Source organism: Arachis duranensis, chromosome 6, assembly GCF_000817695.3.
Source record: "Arachis duranensis cultivar V14167 chromosome 6, aradu.V14167.gnm2.J7QH, whole genome shotgun sequence".
Taxonomy (NCBI): domain Eukaryota; kingdom Viridiplantae; phylum Streptophyta; class Magnoliopsida; order Fabales; family Fabaceae; genus Arachis; species Arachis duranensis.
In genome coordinates, this window is record NC_029777.3 from 70822135 (window position 1) to 70836774 (window position 14640).

A 14640-nucleotide genomic window follows, 5' to 3' on the forward strand; every position below is an offset into this window, starting at 1 on the left:
AACATGATGAATGTGATGATTATGTGACACTCATCACCATTCTCACATATGAACGCGTGATTGACAGCCACTTCCGTTCTACATGAAAACAAGCTTGAAGGTATATCTCTTGGATTTCTAATCAATGATTCACATCCACTCCCCTCTGACAATGGGGCATCTGAATATGAGATTAGAACCTTCGTGGTATAGGCTAGAATCAATTGGCAGCATTCCTGAGATCCGGAAAGTCTAAATCCTGTCTGTGGTATTCCGAGTAGGATCTGGGAATGGATGACTATGACGAGCTTCAAACTTGCGACTGTAGGGCGTAGTGACAGACACAAAAGGATAGTAAATCCTATTCCTACATGATCGAGAACCAACAACTGATTAGCCATACGATACCTGTGCATGGTATTTTTCATCTGAGACGAGCAATCCGACAGTTGATTAGCCGTACAGAAACCGTAGAGGACCATTTTCACTGAGAGGACGGGAAGTAGCCATTGACAACGGTGACACCCAACATACAGCTTGCCATAGAAAGGAGTATGAAGGATTGGATGAAGGCAATAGGAAAGCAGAGATTCAGAAGGAACAATGCATCTCCATACGCTTATCTAAAATTTCCACCAATGAATTACATAAGTATCTCTATCTTTATCTTTCGTTTTATTTAAATTTTAATTATTAAAACTCTATAACCATTTGAATCCTCTTGACTGAGATTTACAAGATGGCCATTGCTTGCTTCAAGCCAACAATCTCCGTGGGATCGACCCTTACTCACGTAAGGTTTATTACTTGGATGACCCAGTACACTTGCTGGTTAGTTGTGCGATGTTGTGAAAAAGAGTAAGATTACAATTGTATGTACCAAGTTGTTGACGCCATTGAGATCACAATTTCGTGCACCATTATGTGTAAGCATCATAATATTTTTCGTGTGATTTATATGGTTTTTTGTTGATTTGTTAGAGGATTTTAGTGGATTATCCCCCCATTGGATGCTACTTTGAGTTTTGTGACTTTTGATAGATTTCAGGTAGCATTCGAATGAAGAATTGATGGAAAAGTGCATGAAGAAGCAAAGGAAGACCATGTGTACGCATCATGCACGCGTACACATCACTGGAGTAAAAAGGGAGATCGTGTGTACGCATGCGTTGTGCGTACACACGACTACAAAGGCTTAAAAGAGACAATTTTCCTCTGGATGGTTGGCACTAAACACCGAGTGAGACAGTTCTCCTCCGGATGGTTGGCACTAATCACCACAACTCGGCATTTAGCGCCCAAAGTTTCATCATTCGTGCCACAATTCAGGAAACCTGGTGCTAAACTCCCAACCACTGGCGTTTAGTGCTCAAGTCCATATTTTGCATGCAAGCCTCGCTGCCTAGGTGGTGCTAAACGTCCAGTACCTGGAATTTATAACAAATCAATAAAGCTTTTGGAGATTTGATTTTGTAAATCAAATATCTATTAGAAAAGATCTCTTAGGGTTTTATTTGAGTTTTAAATCTCTTTTTAATTAGGACTATAAATAGGATTTGGATCTGCCCACGCGGGGACTTCTCTTTTTCTAATTTTAATTATGCATTTTTACATTTTTTTCTCTGCTAGGATTTTCTACACCATGAGCAACTAAACTTCTATTGCTAAGGTTAGGAGCTCTATTTACTTGAATGGAATAATAAATATTTGTTCTTCTACCCTTGATTAACGCCTTGGTTATTGTTCAAGGATTGGTCTCGTTCTTCATCTTAGGGATTAGTGATTATTAGAAAATAACTCTAATTCTACTTGAATTCTATTTAAGTCTTGAAAAATTTATATCATTAGAATTACAGCTTGAAATCAACTCCTCATAACTTCTAAGTATCTAGACTTAGTGTGGTACATGACATATAACTGCATTATGCTTTGGGATTCTTAGGATTGTATGGCTTATAAATCAGAAATTGGAGTTAACCCTCTAATGTAATTGAGTGATCAAGGAATTGACGGTCAGTTAGGTTAGAGGAGATTGGATTGCCTTGGAATAGGAATTTAATCACTTGAGGTTTGCCATAAACATAATCATTGCGTGATCAAGGTGGTCAACATCGAATATTAATCTAGACATTTAAACATATCTGAAGCCTTAACTCCCTTCTCATATTGTTTTCTCAACCATTTACTAATTGACAATCACAACTCTTATTCCAATTTGTCTAACTAGAATAGCTAATCAATCGTTGCTTGCTTAGTCCGTTAATCCTCGTGGGATTGAAACTCACTCACCGTGAGTTATTACTTGGTACGACCCAGTACACTTGCCGATAAGTTGTGGATTGTAATTTTCGCCAAGTTCTTCGCGTCGTTGTCGGGGATTAATTGTGACTAACAACTACTAGTTGATTATTTGCCTAAATTAGACCTTTTTCTTTGTTTTAGTCTTTGTTTAGTTGCTATTTTATTCTAATTTATCTCTCTTCCTTTTTAATTTTTGTTTCTTCTAGTCCTATTTTTCTTTAAATTTTGCCTTTTTTCTTTATTATTTTAGTTATTTTTCTTCTATTTTCGTGTGCCTCACTGGGATCTTTTCACTGTAACGTTGAGAATCCCAATTTTTCTTATTCGAATTGTTTATGTAGAGGAACGGGGATAAAGAGCCTCTTCTATATGACCTTGAGATTGAAAGGACTCTTCAGAAGTAAAGGAGACAAGTTAGAGCTCAAGAAGTTTAAGAAGTCTTTGGGGACGAGTCTGAGGAGGAAGCTGAATTCAGTATGGTTGAGAATACTAAACATCTAGTGGTCAGTAACCCCAACAATGCTACACCAGTCAGAAGAACTCCGGGCTCTTATACTAACCCTAATTCCGAGAGTTGTGTGGAAAGTATTGTACCACCGTTGTGCATGCGAACAACATTGAGTGGAAGCCTCCACTCATATCTTTCGTTCAGCAAAATTGTCAGTTCGGTGGAAGCCTGCAGGAGGACCCTAATCTTTTTATATCCAATTTTTTGAGGATATGTGATACAGTCAATACCAATGCGATTCCTGCAAATGTCAATAGGTTGATGTTATTCACTTTTGCTGTTAGGGACCAAGCTAATCGGTGGCTTGAGACACAACCTAAGAAGAGTATAGCAACTTAGACAGACTTGGTTAGTAAATTTTTAACCAAATTCTTTCTGCCTCATAGGTTGACCAAGTCGAGGACTGATATTCAGATATTCGAATAGCTTGAAGGAGAGTCTCTCTATGTAGCTTGTGAGAGATACAAGGCTATGATCAGGAAGTGCTCTCGGACATGTTTGTGGATTGAGTACAATTGTAGATTTTCTATGATGGTATCACTCTGGCTTTGAAGCTTTCTCTAGATAATTTTGCAAGAGGCTTTTTGCATATGAAGACCACTGATAAGGCCTTGGACTTGATAGAGATTGTGACCAATAATCGGTACCTCTATTCTTTTGAGAGAACCGTGAAGAAAGATATCATGGAGTTAGATGCCTTGAATGCTATTTTGGCTCAGAACGAAGCTATGTTTCAACAGATTGCCATCATCACTCAACACTCGGGAGTTATACAAGCGTCATCTATTGCTACCCAAAATCCTTCTTTTGATTTGAGTGGTGGAATGTCTCAATTCGAAACCTATGGTTATGAGCAAACCCCTCCTAAGCAAACCAAATATGAATTATTAGGTAATTTTAAGAAATAGTATGTGCTACTTTTGCCCTTCTGTCTGTGATTTGAACTCTTGCTATATCGCATATTTGTAAATTGTTTTTTTCTTTGGAATATAAATTTAGAACTAAAAAGGAGAGAACATATTTTGTCCAGTAGATGAAAGAAAGGAAGATGTGCCAACTCTCAAAATAGGGAAGAAAAAAAGGAGCAAGATTTTTTTTTTTGCCAAATTTGACTAACAAATCAAATTTTAATCTATATTCATCTCTCTCCTTAAATTTCTCTCTAATTTACTTTCGTGATTAGTCTCCTTTTTTCAAAATATTTCCTCTTATTCTCCTTTCTGATTTCAAAACTCTTCCCGTTCTCCCTCCTCTCATCAGAGTGCAAGAAAATTTGTCTTTGGTTACTCAGTAAGGCTGGCATATCCAAGAACACCAGAATGAAAGATATCTCTATATTTCGTGCAAGTGAAAACTTTGATATTTAGATACAGAAGGTATTGGTTCAGAAGAAAAAAAGAGGAAAGAGAAGCTAGTGGAGGGTGAGAACAAAATCAAGCGCAAAATGAAGAGTGTTTCACAGTTGAAAATTACAGAGAAAACTTATGATGGTAAGTGGAAGTTTTTTAGCCATTTTTTAACAATTTTGTAGTACCCTTTTGATTTTTGGTTTTTTCCATTATTTTAGTCGATTGTAGAATGAGTTTTGTATTGAAATGTGAAACTATGTTGTAATGTTGTACATTTCATTCGTTCAGGGGAGGCTTACTCTTTAGAAGTAGTGCGAGCTAAGTTATTTTAAGCATAGTTTTGAATAATGATAAGTGGTAACTGATGCGTAAGCATCTTTCCTATCTTTTCCTAGTGAATTTGCATCTGAATTGTTAAGTTTAATCAAGATTTAAATATCTTTAAGCCACTATGAATTCTACTTTGAGTTGTGTGTAATTTTATTTATTTCAGGTAGCATTTGGATGGACTTGACAGAGTTTTTGCAGAAGAAGAGAAGAAAGTGAATGATGTTGTCAACCCTGACCTCCCTGCACTCTAACGAACATAACATGAGCTACAGAGGTCCAATTAACGTGATTCAACTGGCATTCGAAATCTAACTTCTAGATCTTTCCAACGATATATGATAGTATGCCCTTCTTCTTCATTCTATATGGCCAAGGTGGCACCTAACTTGGAATTTCCCAAGTTAGGCGCCATGATTTCAAAGTTAGGTGCCATTCCAAGGAGAAAGAAGTGGTCCCGTGTCTATGTGATGATGGCAACAAATTCTTTATTTATTTTTGATTAAATTTTTATTTTAATTACAAATAGGAAAACATATTATTTAGTTTTAGAAAAAATATTTTACATTAATTAAGATTAGATATAAAATCGAAAAGATTCAGCCCTTCGGGCGCCTCTCTTCTCTTCTCTTACCTCATTCCGCAATTTATAGTTTTTTAGAATCCTTATTTTCTCTCTAAACCATGAGCAACTAAACCTCCACTGTTAAGGTTAGAAGCTCTGTTTATTCTATGGATTAATACTATTAATGTTCTATTTTAATTCATGTATTAATTTCAATTTCAAGAATTGTTTTCGTTTTTTATCTTATGAATTTGGGTGGAACGGAAGTATGACCCTTGTTCTAATTAAGTTCTTATAAAACTTTGAAAATCTCTTTGCTTGAACAGCAGCTTGAAAATAATTTCTCCTAAATTTCTAATTATCTTGACTTAACGGGATACATGACATATAATCCTCTTATATTTGGGTAATTAGTGTTTCTGTGGCATATAAACTAGAATTGAACTTAACCCTCTTATTGGAATCAAGTGACCAAGAAATTGGCGGTTGATGAAAGTTAGAGGAGACTAAAAAGGTCTAAGGAATTAGGGTTTAGTCATGTATAGTTTGCCATAAATTGAATCTTGCATGATTAAAATAGTTGGTAAGAAAAGTTAATCCGGAAAATAAATATCTCTGAAACCTTAACTGTTTTCTCTATATATTTCACAACCCGTTTACTGCCTGCTTTATTAATTCTCTGAATTTACTATTTAATGCAATTGAACTCTTAAAATACCATTTTCTGTTTGTCTAACTAAGCGAATCACTCAATCATTGTTGCTTAGTCCATAAATCTACGTGGAATCGACCCTCACGCACCTGAGGTATTACTTGGTACGACCCGGTGCACTTGCCAGTTAATTTGTGAGTTATAAATTCTATACCAAATTTTTAGCGCTGTTACTAGAGATTGACTGTGATTGACAACTACTCATTGTTTGATTGTTTAAATTAGATAATTTTTTCTTTAATTAGTTCTTGTTTAGTATTATCAATTTCTAATTTTATTTTCTATTTTTTTCTTTTATTGTTTATTTTTTGTTTACATCCCCCCTGCCCCCGAATCTTCTATTTATTTTCCTTTTTTTACTTTTAATTTTTCTAACTTCATTTTGATTATTTGTTTTAACTTTCGTTCGCTCCTTTTTCTTGTCTTTCCTTTTTATTTCCATTTTTTATTAGTTTCTTAATTATTTTATATCTTTTTTATTTTATTTTTTCTTTTATTTTTGTTTTCTTTTTTATTTTTTTATTTTATTTTTGATTTTTTCATCATTTTTTTATTTTATCTGTTTTATTTGATTTTTGTCTTTAATTTTTAAATTTTTTAGTATTAATTTTTTTCTTAATTTTTGAAATTAAGTTTGGTGTTTCCTAGTTAATTTTATTTTTCTTTTGGTTTATGTTTTTTTTTATATAAAAATTGAAATTTTTACTGCTATTTATTTAGTTGCTTTATTTTATTTTTCTTACACAGGTTACCTCACTGGGAATTCTTTGCACTCTGACGTCTTTCCTTTATTTTCTGTTTGTTTATAAGCAGGAACAGAAACAAGGAACCTCTTCTAGATTTTGATCCTGAACCTGATAAGACCTTCAGGCGGCGCTTACAACAAGCTAGGCTTTACAAAGCTGCAGAGTCCACTATGGATCGTAATCATGCTATTAATGCCAATGTGGTAAATCAGAATGAGAATGAAAAACCTAGAAGGGTGCTTGGCTCATACACTGCTCCCAATCCAAATTTCTATGGAAACAGTATTGTGGTGCCTCCTATAGCTGCAAATAATTTTCAGCTGAAGTCTCAGTTAGTCACTCTGGTACTGTAAAATTGTCAGTATCATGGACTCCCGCAGGAAGAATCGAACCAATTTATCTCTAACTTCTTGCAGATTTGTGACACTGGAAAAACAAATGGAGTGAACCCTGAGATTGACAAGCTCATGCTCTTTTCATTTGCTGTGAGGGACAGAGCAAAGCTGTGGCTAGATTCTTAGCCCAATGAGAGCTTGAACACTTGGGATAAGGTAGTCATTGGATTTTTATCCAAATTCTTCCCAAGCTTACTAAGCTAAGGGTGGAGGTTCAGACCTTCAGGCAGAGAGATGGTGAGACCTTCTATGAAGCCTGGGAAAGGTACAAGCTGCTGACCAGGCAATGCCCTCCTGACATGTTTTCTAAATAGACTCAGCTAGAGATCTTTTATGAGGGCTTATGTGAAATGTCCAAAATATATTTAGATAATTCTGCAGGTTATTCATTGCACATGAAGAAGACACCTGAAGAGACTACTAAGCTTATTGAGTTGGTTGCTAACAACCAATATCTCAACTCATCTAACAGGAATCCTGTGAACTCTGGGACCCCTCAGAAGAAAGGCATTTTGGAAGTAGAGGCTTTGAATGCTCTTCTTGCTCAGAACAAAGTTATGTCTCAGCAGATCAATATGATTACTCAACACTTGAGTGGGATGCAGGTTTCATATGTTAATGCTCAGAATGCCCCTCAAGAGACTCCTTATAACATGACTGGTAGCTTCATGTAAGGTAAAAATTATGATTATACTCAATTTCCTTCTGAACAGGTCAACTATATGGGAAATGCTCCAAGAAACCCCAATAATGATCCATATTCCAAGACCTTCAATCAAGGGTGAAGAAATCACCCAAATTTAGGGTGGAGAGTGATGCACCACTATTTCGTGGTACATCTTGTGCTTAATTGAGTGGATTTTATCCACCATTCTCACACTTATTCATGTAAATTGCATGTTTTATATTTCCCTTCCTGATTTTGTGCTATGATTGAAAACATGTTTCTTTGGTCTTAATTTAGCTAATTTTAATCCTCTATTATTACCATTCAATGCCATGATATGTGTGTTAAGTGTTTTCAGATATTACAGGGCAGGAATGGCTTAGAGGATGGAAAGGAAGTATGCAAAAGTGGAAGGAATACAAGAAGATGAAGGAACTGCAAAGCTATCAACCCTAACCTCTTCGCACTCAATCGATCATAACTTGAGCTACAGAAGTCCAAATGAGACGGTTTTAGTTGCGTTGAAAAGCTAATATCTGGGGCTTCGCAACGATATACAATTTAACATAGTTGACCTGGCGTTTAAAGATGAACACGCACAAAGCACGCGTACGCGTGGATTGTGCAAAAGTTTAGCGACGCGTATGCGTGCATGACGTGTACGCGCGCATGAGCCATGTGCTGTACATATCAGAAATTGCCCCCAATGATTGTTGGGCTATTTTTGACCCAATTTTTTGCCCATAAAACACAAATTAGAGGCTACAGAGTGGAGGAATGAAGGATGACACTTCTCATTATTCATAATTCTAGGTTTGAGATGTAGTTTTCTAGAGAGAGAGGCTCTCTCCTCTCTCTAGGTTTAAGGATTCTCTTAGTTTTAGGTTTATTTCTTCTCAAATCTAGGTTCAATGTTCCTTTAATTTAGTTTCTCTTCTACTCTTATTTGTCTTAGCATTCTAGTTTATTTATTTCCCTTGTTGATTACTTTATCTTCTCATTTAGTTTATGAATTCTCATGTTAGATCCAAATTTCTATTTAAAGCAATTTGATGTATTTCATATTTATGATTGCTTTCTTCGATTTATGGTATTGATGCTTTCAATTGGTTGTTTGGATTTTATTATCTCTTATTACTTTTCTATGCTTTTGTATTGTACCTACCAAGTGTTTGATAAAATACTTGGAAGGATGTTAGAGTAGGATTTTATGTTCTTGGCTTGGGATGGTAACTTGGGAACTCTTGAGTCACTAATGTCCAATTAATTGATTATTTGGAGCCATTAAATCTAGTTCTCACTAATTGAATTGTTGGAGAGCTAGGACTTATGAATTTGGATTGATATAGCTCATTTATCTTTCCTTTACTACTAGTTAGAGGATGATTTAATGGGATTGATCCTTGCCAATTCTCATATTGTGGTTAGTGATAAAGATAGAGATCCTTGACCACCAAACCTTGCCAAGACCTTTTTATCATTTGAATTTCCTTACAATTTACTTTTCTTGTTTCCTATATCAAAACCCCAAAATATACCTTTACATAACCAATAACAAGAACACTTCCCTGTAATTCATTGAGAGACGACCCAAGGTTTAAATACTTCGACTATTATTTTTAGGGGTTTGTTACTTGTGACAAACAATCTTTTGTATGAAAGGATTTTAGTTGGTTTGGAAGCTATACTTGCAACGAGAATTTATTTATGAATTCTAGACCACACAAAAGTCCGTTCATCAGAGAGAGCAACCTCAGAGGCCACAAAAGTTTAATAATCATCCTCAGGGCAGTTTTTAACAGAATAATTTTAATAACCGCTAGTTTCAATCATCTCAACAACAACAACCACCTCAGCAAGCAACTCCTCAACCACAGAAGAACACTGATCTGGAATCACTAATGGCAAGCTTTATACAGGAAACCAGAGCATCAATCAAGAACTTGGAGGTTCAGATGGGTCAAATAGCCACACAAGTTGCTGAAAACACAATTTCAAATCTAAGAGAGGAGTGTAAGGCTATCACCTTGATAAGTGGACAAGCAGCAAGTATGGAAGCATAAGTTACTGAGGAGACAGTTGAAAAAGAAGTTCCGTAGGAGAAAAAGGAGGAGGTTGAACATGCACCACCTTAATCCTTTTCGAGTCACTCTTGACACACATCTGACATTGCCTAAGGCTCCTGAGTACAAGCCTAAGATGCCATATCCTCAGAGACTTCAAAAGGAGACCAAGGACAAGCAGTTTTCAAAGTTCTTAGAAGTTTTCAGAAAGTTACAAATTAATATTCCTTTTGCTGAAGTTTTGGAGAAAATGCCTTTCTATGTTAAGTTCTTGAAGGAGTTGTTATTCAAGAAGAAGCCTTTAAAAGGGAGATGAGATAGTGATCCTGACCAAGGAATGTAGTTCCATAATTCAAAATAACTTGCCAAGAAAGATGCCAGATCCGGGGAGCTTTCAAATTCCATGTACCATTAGGAGCACCACCTTTGAGAAAGCCCTATGTGATATGGGTGCAAGGATAAATCTAATGCCCTTGTCTGTGATGAAGAAATTATAAATCCAAGAGGCACAATCCACAAGGATAGCATTACAAATGGCAGACAAATATCTAAAGCCTGCATATGGATTAGTAGAGAATATCTTGATCAAAGTGGGTAAGTTCTTCCTCCCAACAAATTTTGTGATTCTTGACACTAGGGAGGATGAGAATGCCTCTATAATCCTGGGAAGACCATTCCTAGCCACTGGGAGAGCTCTGATTGATGTGGAAGAAGGTGAATTAGTGCTTAAAGTGCATAATGAGCAATTGGCCTTTTATGTCTTCAAAGATATACATTTAGCAGGTGAAGAAGAGATGTGCATACAGACTGAGCCTATTGATCCAAATCTTGAAGAACCCTCTGATGATGCACAACAGAATTTGCTACTCAAACCTTCTTTGGTGACAATCAACAAAATTTTTCCTGACATCACACCTAAGTTTGGTGTCGAGAATACATCATCTACCAAGGAGGAAGTTCTCAAAAAGAAGAAAGTACCCAAGGGATGGAGAAATAAAAAGATTCCCACTGAAGACTTCACCCCAGGAATAAAGGTGGTATTCACTGCATGCCCAATTTTGCCTCATACAGTGAACAAGATCCTGTCTCTTAAGCATATAGAGTTGATCCATGAGAGCACAGTGAAAAAGTTTACAGTGAGGGGTGAAGAGCTGAGTCTCTATGATCCTCCTCCTTAGAAGAGTTGACTGTCAAACTAGTGACGGTAAAGAAGCGCTTGTCGAGAGGCAACCCGATATTTTTGTATACTTAAGTTTAATTTTTACTTTGATTTTTATTTCATTAGTTTTGTTTGAGTTTCTATTGTTTTTCCTTTGTTTTATGTGAATTTTGATCATATAGAATGATTAGAAAAGAAACAAGTGCATTAAGACAAAGTTTCGGACACCCTAATGAAAGTTCTTACGAACAGGGTGGCGCCTAACTTTAGAAGGTGAAGTTAGACGCCACATGAAGACCAATTTTAAAGGAGAGCTGTTGGAGGGGTAGTGCCTAACTTCATTTCTTGAAGTTAGGCACCAGTTGTGCGCATCCTTTACCTTTGCTTAATTCGCGCCTAACTTCACTTTTATACAATTAGGCGCCAGCCACACAAAAAAAAAATGAAAAACGGAGGTCACGCCTAACTTGGTTTTCACAAGTTAGGCGCGGCGGGAACAAACAATTCGGGCACCCAGAAGTTAGGCGCCGTTCTCCCTAAATTAGGCGCCAGCTTATTTGTGTTCAATTCTTTCAAACCAAATCACCCATCTCGTGAACCATATCTTATGATCTCTTCTCCCATAACCTGTCTGATTCTCTTTCCTCTTTTTCTTGTCCCCAAATCTCATTAGCCAATCCTTTCTTGCCTTTCCCTATATATTCTTCCCAACTTATATATATATATACATACTAGAATTCAGGAGGAAACATCACTGACGTGGAATTTTTTTGGATTTTTGAGTTTTCTTTAAAATAAAAAATAGAAAGCACATGGTCTGAGTCAAAGAAAGTGGTTTCCTTTCACATCACTCTCAGTTCCAATCTTGTGTTTCTCTTCTTCACTTCACAAACCACTCCAGCCAAGGGTTTCCGATCAAAGAATCAAGAACCCTCCAAATATTCCGAGAATGTCAACCCTAACAGTAATACCACTCCATTTTCCAAACCCTTATCCAATCCTTGTGGTTCTTCTTCTTCTCCTTCTCCTTCACCTGTTGTGAAGAAATCGTGTTCCAAGTCACAGAAGAAGCCACAATCCTCGGCAGCAAAGGAGGGTGTTGTGAATTCCGTGAATTCCGTTCAGAAGAACAAGATCAGGCAGAGGAAGTTCGTTGTTGCAAAGAAGAATAAGAACAAGAAGTTCGAAGGGAGTGGTGGTGATGGTGATCAGGGTTCAAACTCAACGCTGTCGTTTTGTAAGTGCAAAGAGAGCAACAAGAACAACAAGTGTCTCTGTGTGGCTTACCAGAATCTCAGGAAGTCACAGGAAGAGTTCTTCAAGAACAAGCAAGCACAAGAACAAGAGCAAGATCAAGAAGATGGAACTGCTGAGATTGAGAGAGTGATCATTGAAGAAGAACAACGACAACAACAAGAAGCCATAGGAGAGGATTGTGGTGGATAGTTCCAATTGTATTAGGTACCCAAAAATGGCATCACACTCACCAACCCGTTTTTGTTTCTCTCTCATTGTTCTCTGTGCAGTCTTCATCTTGGGAGCTAACGGAGCCTCATCGTCCCACTCGCACAACGCTGCCCCAGCCCCCGCCGTGGATTGCTCCTCCCTGGTTCTAACCATGGCGGATTGCTTGTCCTTCGTCACCAATGGCAGCACCACCACCAAGCCGGAAGGTAACTGCTGCTCCGGGCTCAAATCGGTTCTGAAAACGGCGCCTCAGTGTCTGTGTGAAGCCTTCAAGAGCAGCGCTCAGTTCGGCGTCGTTCTCAATGTCACCAAGGCCCTCGCTCTCCCCGCTGCATGCAAAGTCTCCGCCCCTTCCGCTTCCAACTGTGGATGTCAGTCAAATTATAACTTCCTTCTTCCTGTTTTCGAATCTTCTCTCAGATAAAGTTTTCATTTTTATGTGACTTTTTTTTGTTTATTTTTTGCAGTGTCTGAAACACCTGCCGCCGCTCCTGGTATGTTTCTTTCTCACTTATAATCCATTTTTTATTTTAGATTCTTAGCAGCATTTTATGGAATATGGATTTGTGGGATTTAATTGAAATTTGATTCGATTTGTAAAATGAAAAGAAGTTTGGGAGGGATCACATGCTTAGACATATATAAGAGGAGCCATACCTGATTTTGTAGTTTTATTATTATTTTTTTTTTGTTGTTAATTTTTCACGGACTGTGGATAATGGAAAATTAAACGTGATTTTTTTTTCCTCTATAGTGTTTTCATTCTATATGCTCTACATGCGTTCTGATTTTTGGGTACCTAATACAATTGGAACTATCTACCAATTAAAAACAGAGAGACACTTTGGTATATCTACCAATTAAATGATATCCAGATGTGTGTGCAAAATGATATATATGTATCTATGTTATACTACTTATTTAATAGTAGTATTTATCTGTTTGTGTTGATGTTTGTTATACTTTTTATTCAAACTGCAGTGTATCTAACAGGACTTCTAATGGAGGTAGAAGAAGCAGAAGAAATGTAAGTCTTCCGGATGCTTACCTTTTTTGAGAAAAAAAATGAAGATTTGATTCAAATGAGGGTTTTCTAAATTTGAATTGAATGGATTTGCTTTTTTCAGAGTTTGGAATCAACTAGCACCTTTGGGGGAAGCAGGTGGAAGAAGAAGCAGCAGCTGAGAGTCACCAGCCAAAAACCATTCAAGCTAAGAACTGAGGTAATGCCTATTCTGATGCAACAAATTGATTGATTGAATCAATTTTCCATTGATTTTTGAATTGGATAATAACATGGATACTGTAATTCAATGCAGGAAAGGGGGAAGGTGAAAGAGGAAGAATTTGTGAAGAAGATACATGAAATGATGACAGAGGAAGAGAAGCAAAGGATACCAATAGCCCAAGGGCTTCCATGGACAACAGATGAACCTGAGGTGCCCATTTTGCTCTCAAAATCTTGTGTTCAGTTCACAACTCATACTTTTTCCATTTCAGTGACATGCTTGCATTTGCTGTATAGACTGTATTGAGTTACTCAACTATCTTCTGTGCTAATATTTCAGTGTTTGGTAAAGCCTCCTGTCAAAGAAATCACACAGCCGATTGACCTGCAGCTTCACAGTGATGTGCGGGCAATGGATCGTGCTGAGTTTGATCATCAGGTACCAACTCTTATTTTCATTTTGTTTAATTTTGCTTCATTAAGTGTAATATTGTGTCATGAGCAGCATCATTGTAAATTCTGGATCCATATTTCATAGATTTGTCGCTACTGCAAGCATCTTTCATTTTTAGAAAAATTCAAATCGGTAGACAATAGAACACTGTTTGATAAATGTTGAACCATTCATGAATCATGTAGGTTGCAGAAAAAAATTAACAGAAGATAGCTAACAATTTTTTCTGGGTTAACTGCATTTTCTTTTCTCTACCAATTGAATCTAATTTGCTATGGTTATTGTGGCTTGTGTTTTGCTTTTACATAAATATTAGGAATTATATTGGATTATTTATCAGAGGTATTACCATATTAATCATTCTTGCATGGCTTTATATCAAGAATTATGAGGAATCTATTAGTTTTCTTTCAAATGCCTTCTCTGACATTGATATCAATGTATCAATATCTTTTATTAGATACTAGAGATTACAGATTAAATACAGTTGGATATAAGTTTTGTGTCTTGGAAGGCAATTTTCTTTTATTTAAGTGAAAGAGCTAAATCAGATCATGGGTTAAAGGTCATTTTATTTATTTAAATATGCTAATATATCACATTAATTGAGATAAGTATATATGAATAGTGTACTTTCCTCTTGAATGAGAATGAGAATATCATACCCAGTATCTCATCAGCTATGGCTAAGTGAATAGCCTTTTGAAATTTTTAGTGGTT

At 36.5% G+C, this 14640-nt stretch overlaps 1 protein-coding gene across 1 annotated transcript; it reads left to right on the forward strand.

The window, feature by feature from the left end:
• The first annotated feature begins 10145 nt into the window (after positions 1-10145).
• LOC107494025 (microtubule-destabilizing protein 60) lies at positions 10146-14004 on the forward strand. Its single transcript, XM_052263056.1, has 9 exons — positions 10146-10206; positions 10396-10755; positions 11577-12209; positions 12298-12609; positions 12706-12736; positions 13220-13265; positions 13366-13461; positions 13558-13677; positions 13807-14004. The coding sequence occupies exons 1-9, from the start codon at positions 10146-10148 to the stop codon at positions 14002-14004; spliced, it is 1857 nt and encodes a 618-aa protein (XP_052119016.1).
• The last annotated feature ends 636 nt before the right edge of the window (positions 14005-14640 follow it).

Excerpts from the sequence above, each read along its gene's own strand:
- LOC107494025 (XM_052263056.1), top strand. The coding sequence starts at position 10,146 with ATGGCAGACAAATATCTAAAGCCTGCATATGGATTAGTAGAGAATATC. Across the intron at positions 12,210-12,297 it reads AGCCATAGGAGAGGATTGTG|TCTTCATCTTGGGAGCTAAC; the intron begins GTGGATAGTTCC and ends TTCTCTGTGCAG. Across the intron at positions 13,678-13,806 it reads GGACAACAGATGAACCTGAG|TGTTTGGTAAAGCCTCCTGT; the intron begins GTGCCCATTTTG and ends CTAATATTTCAG.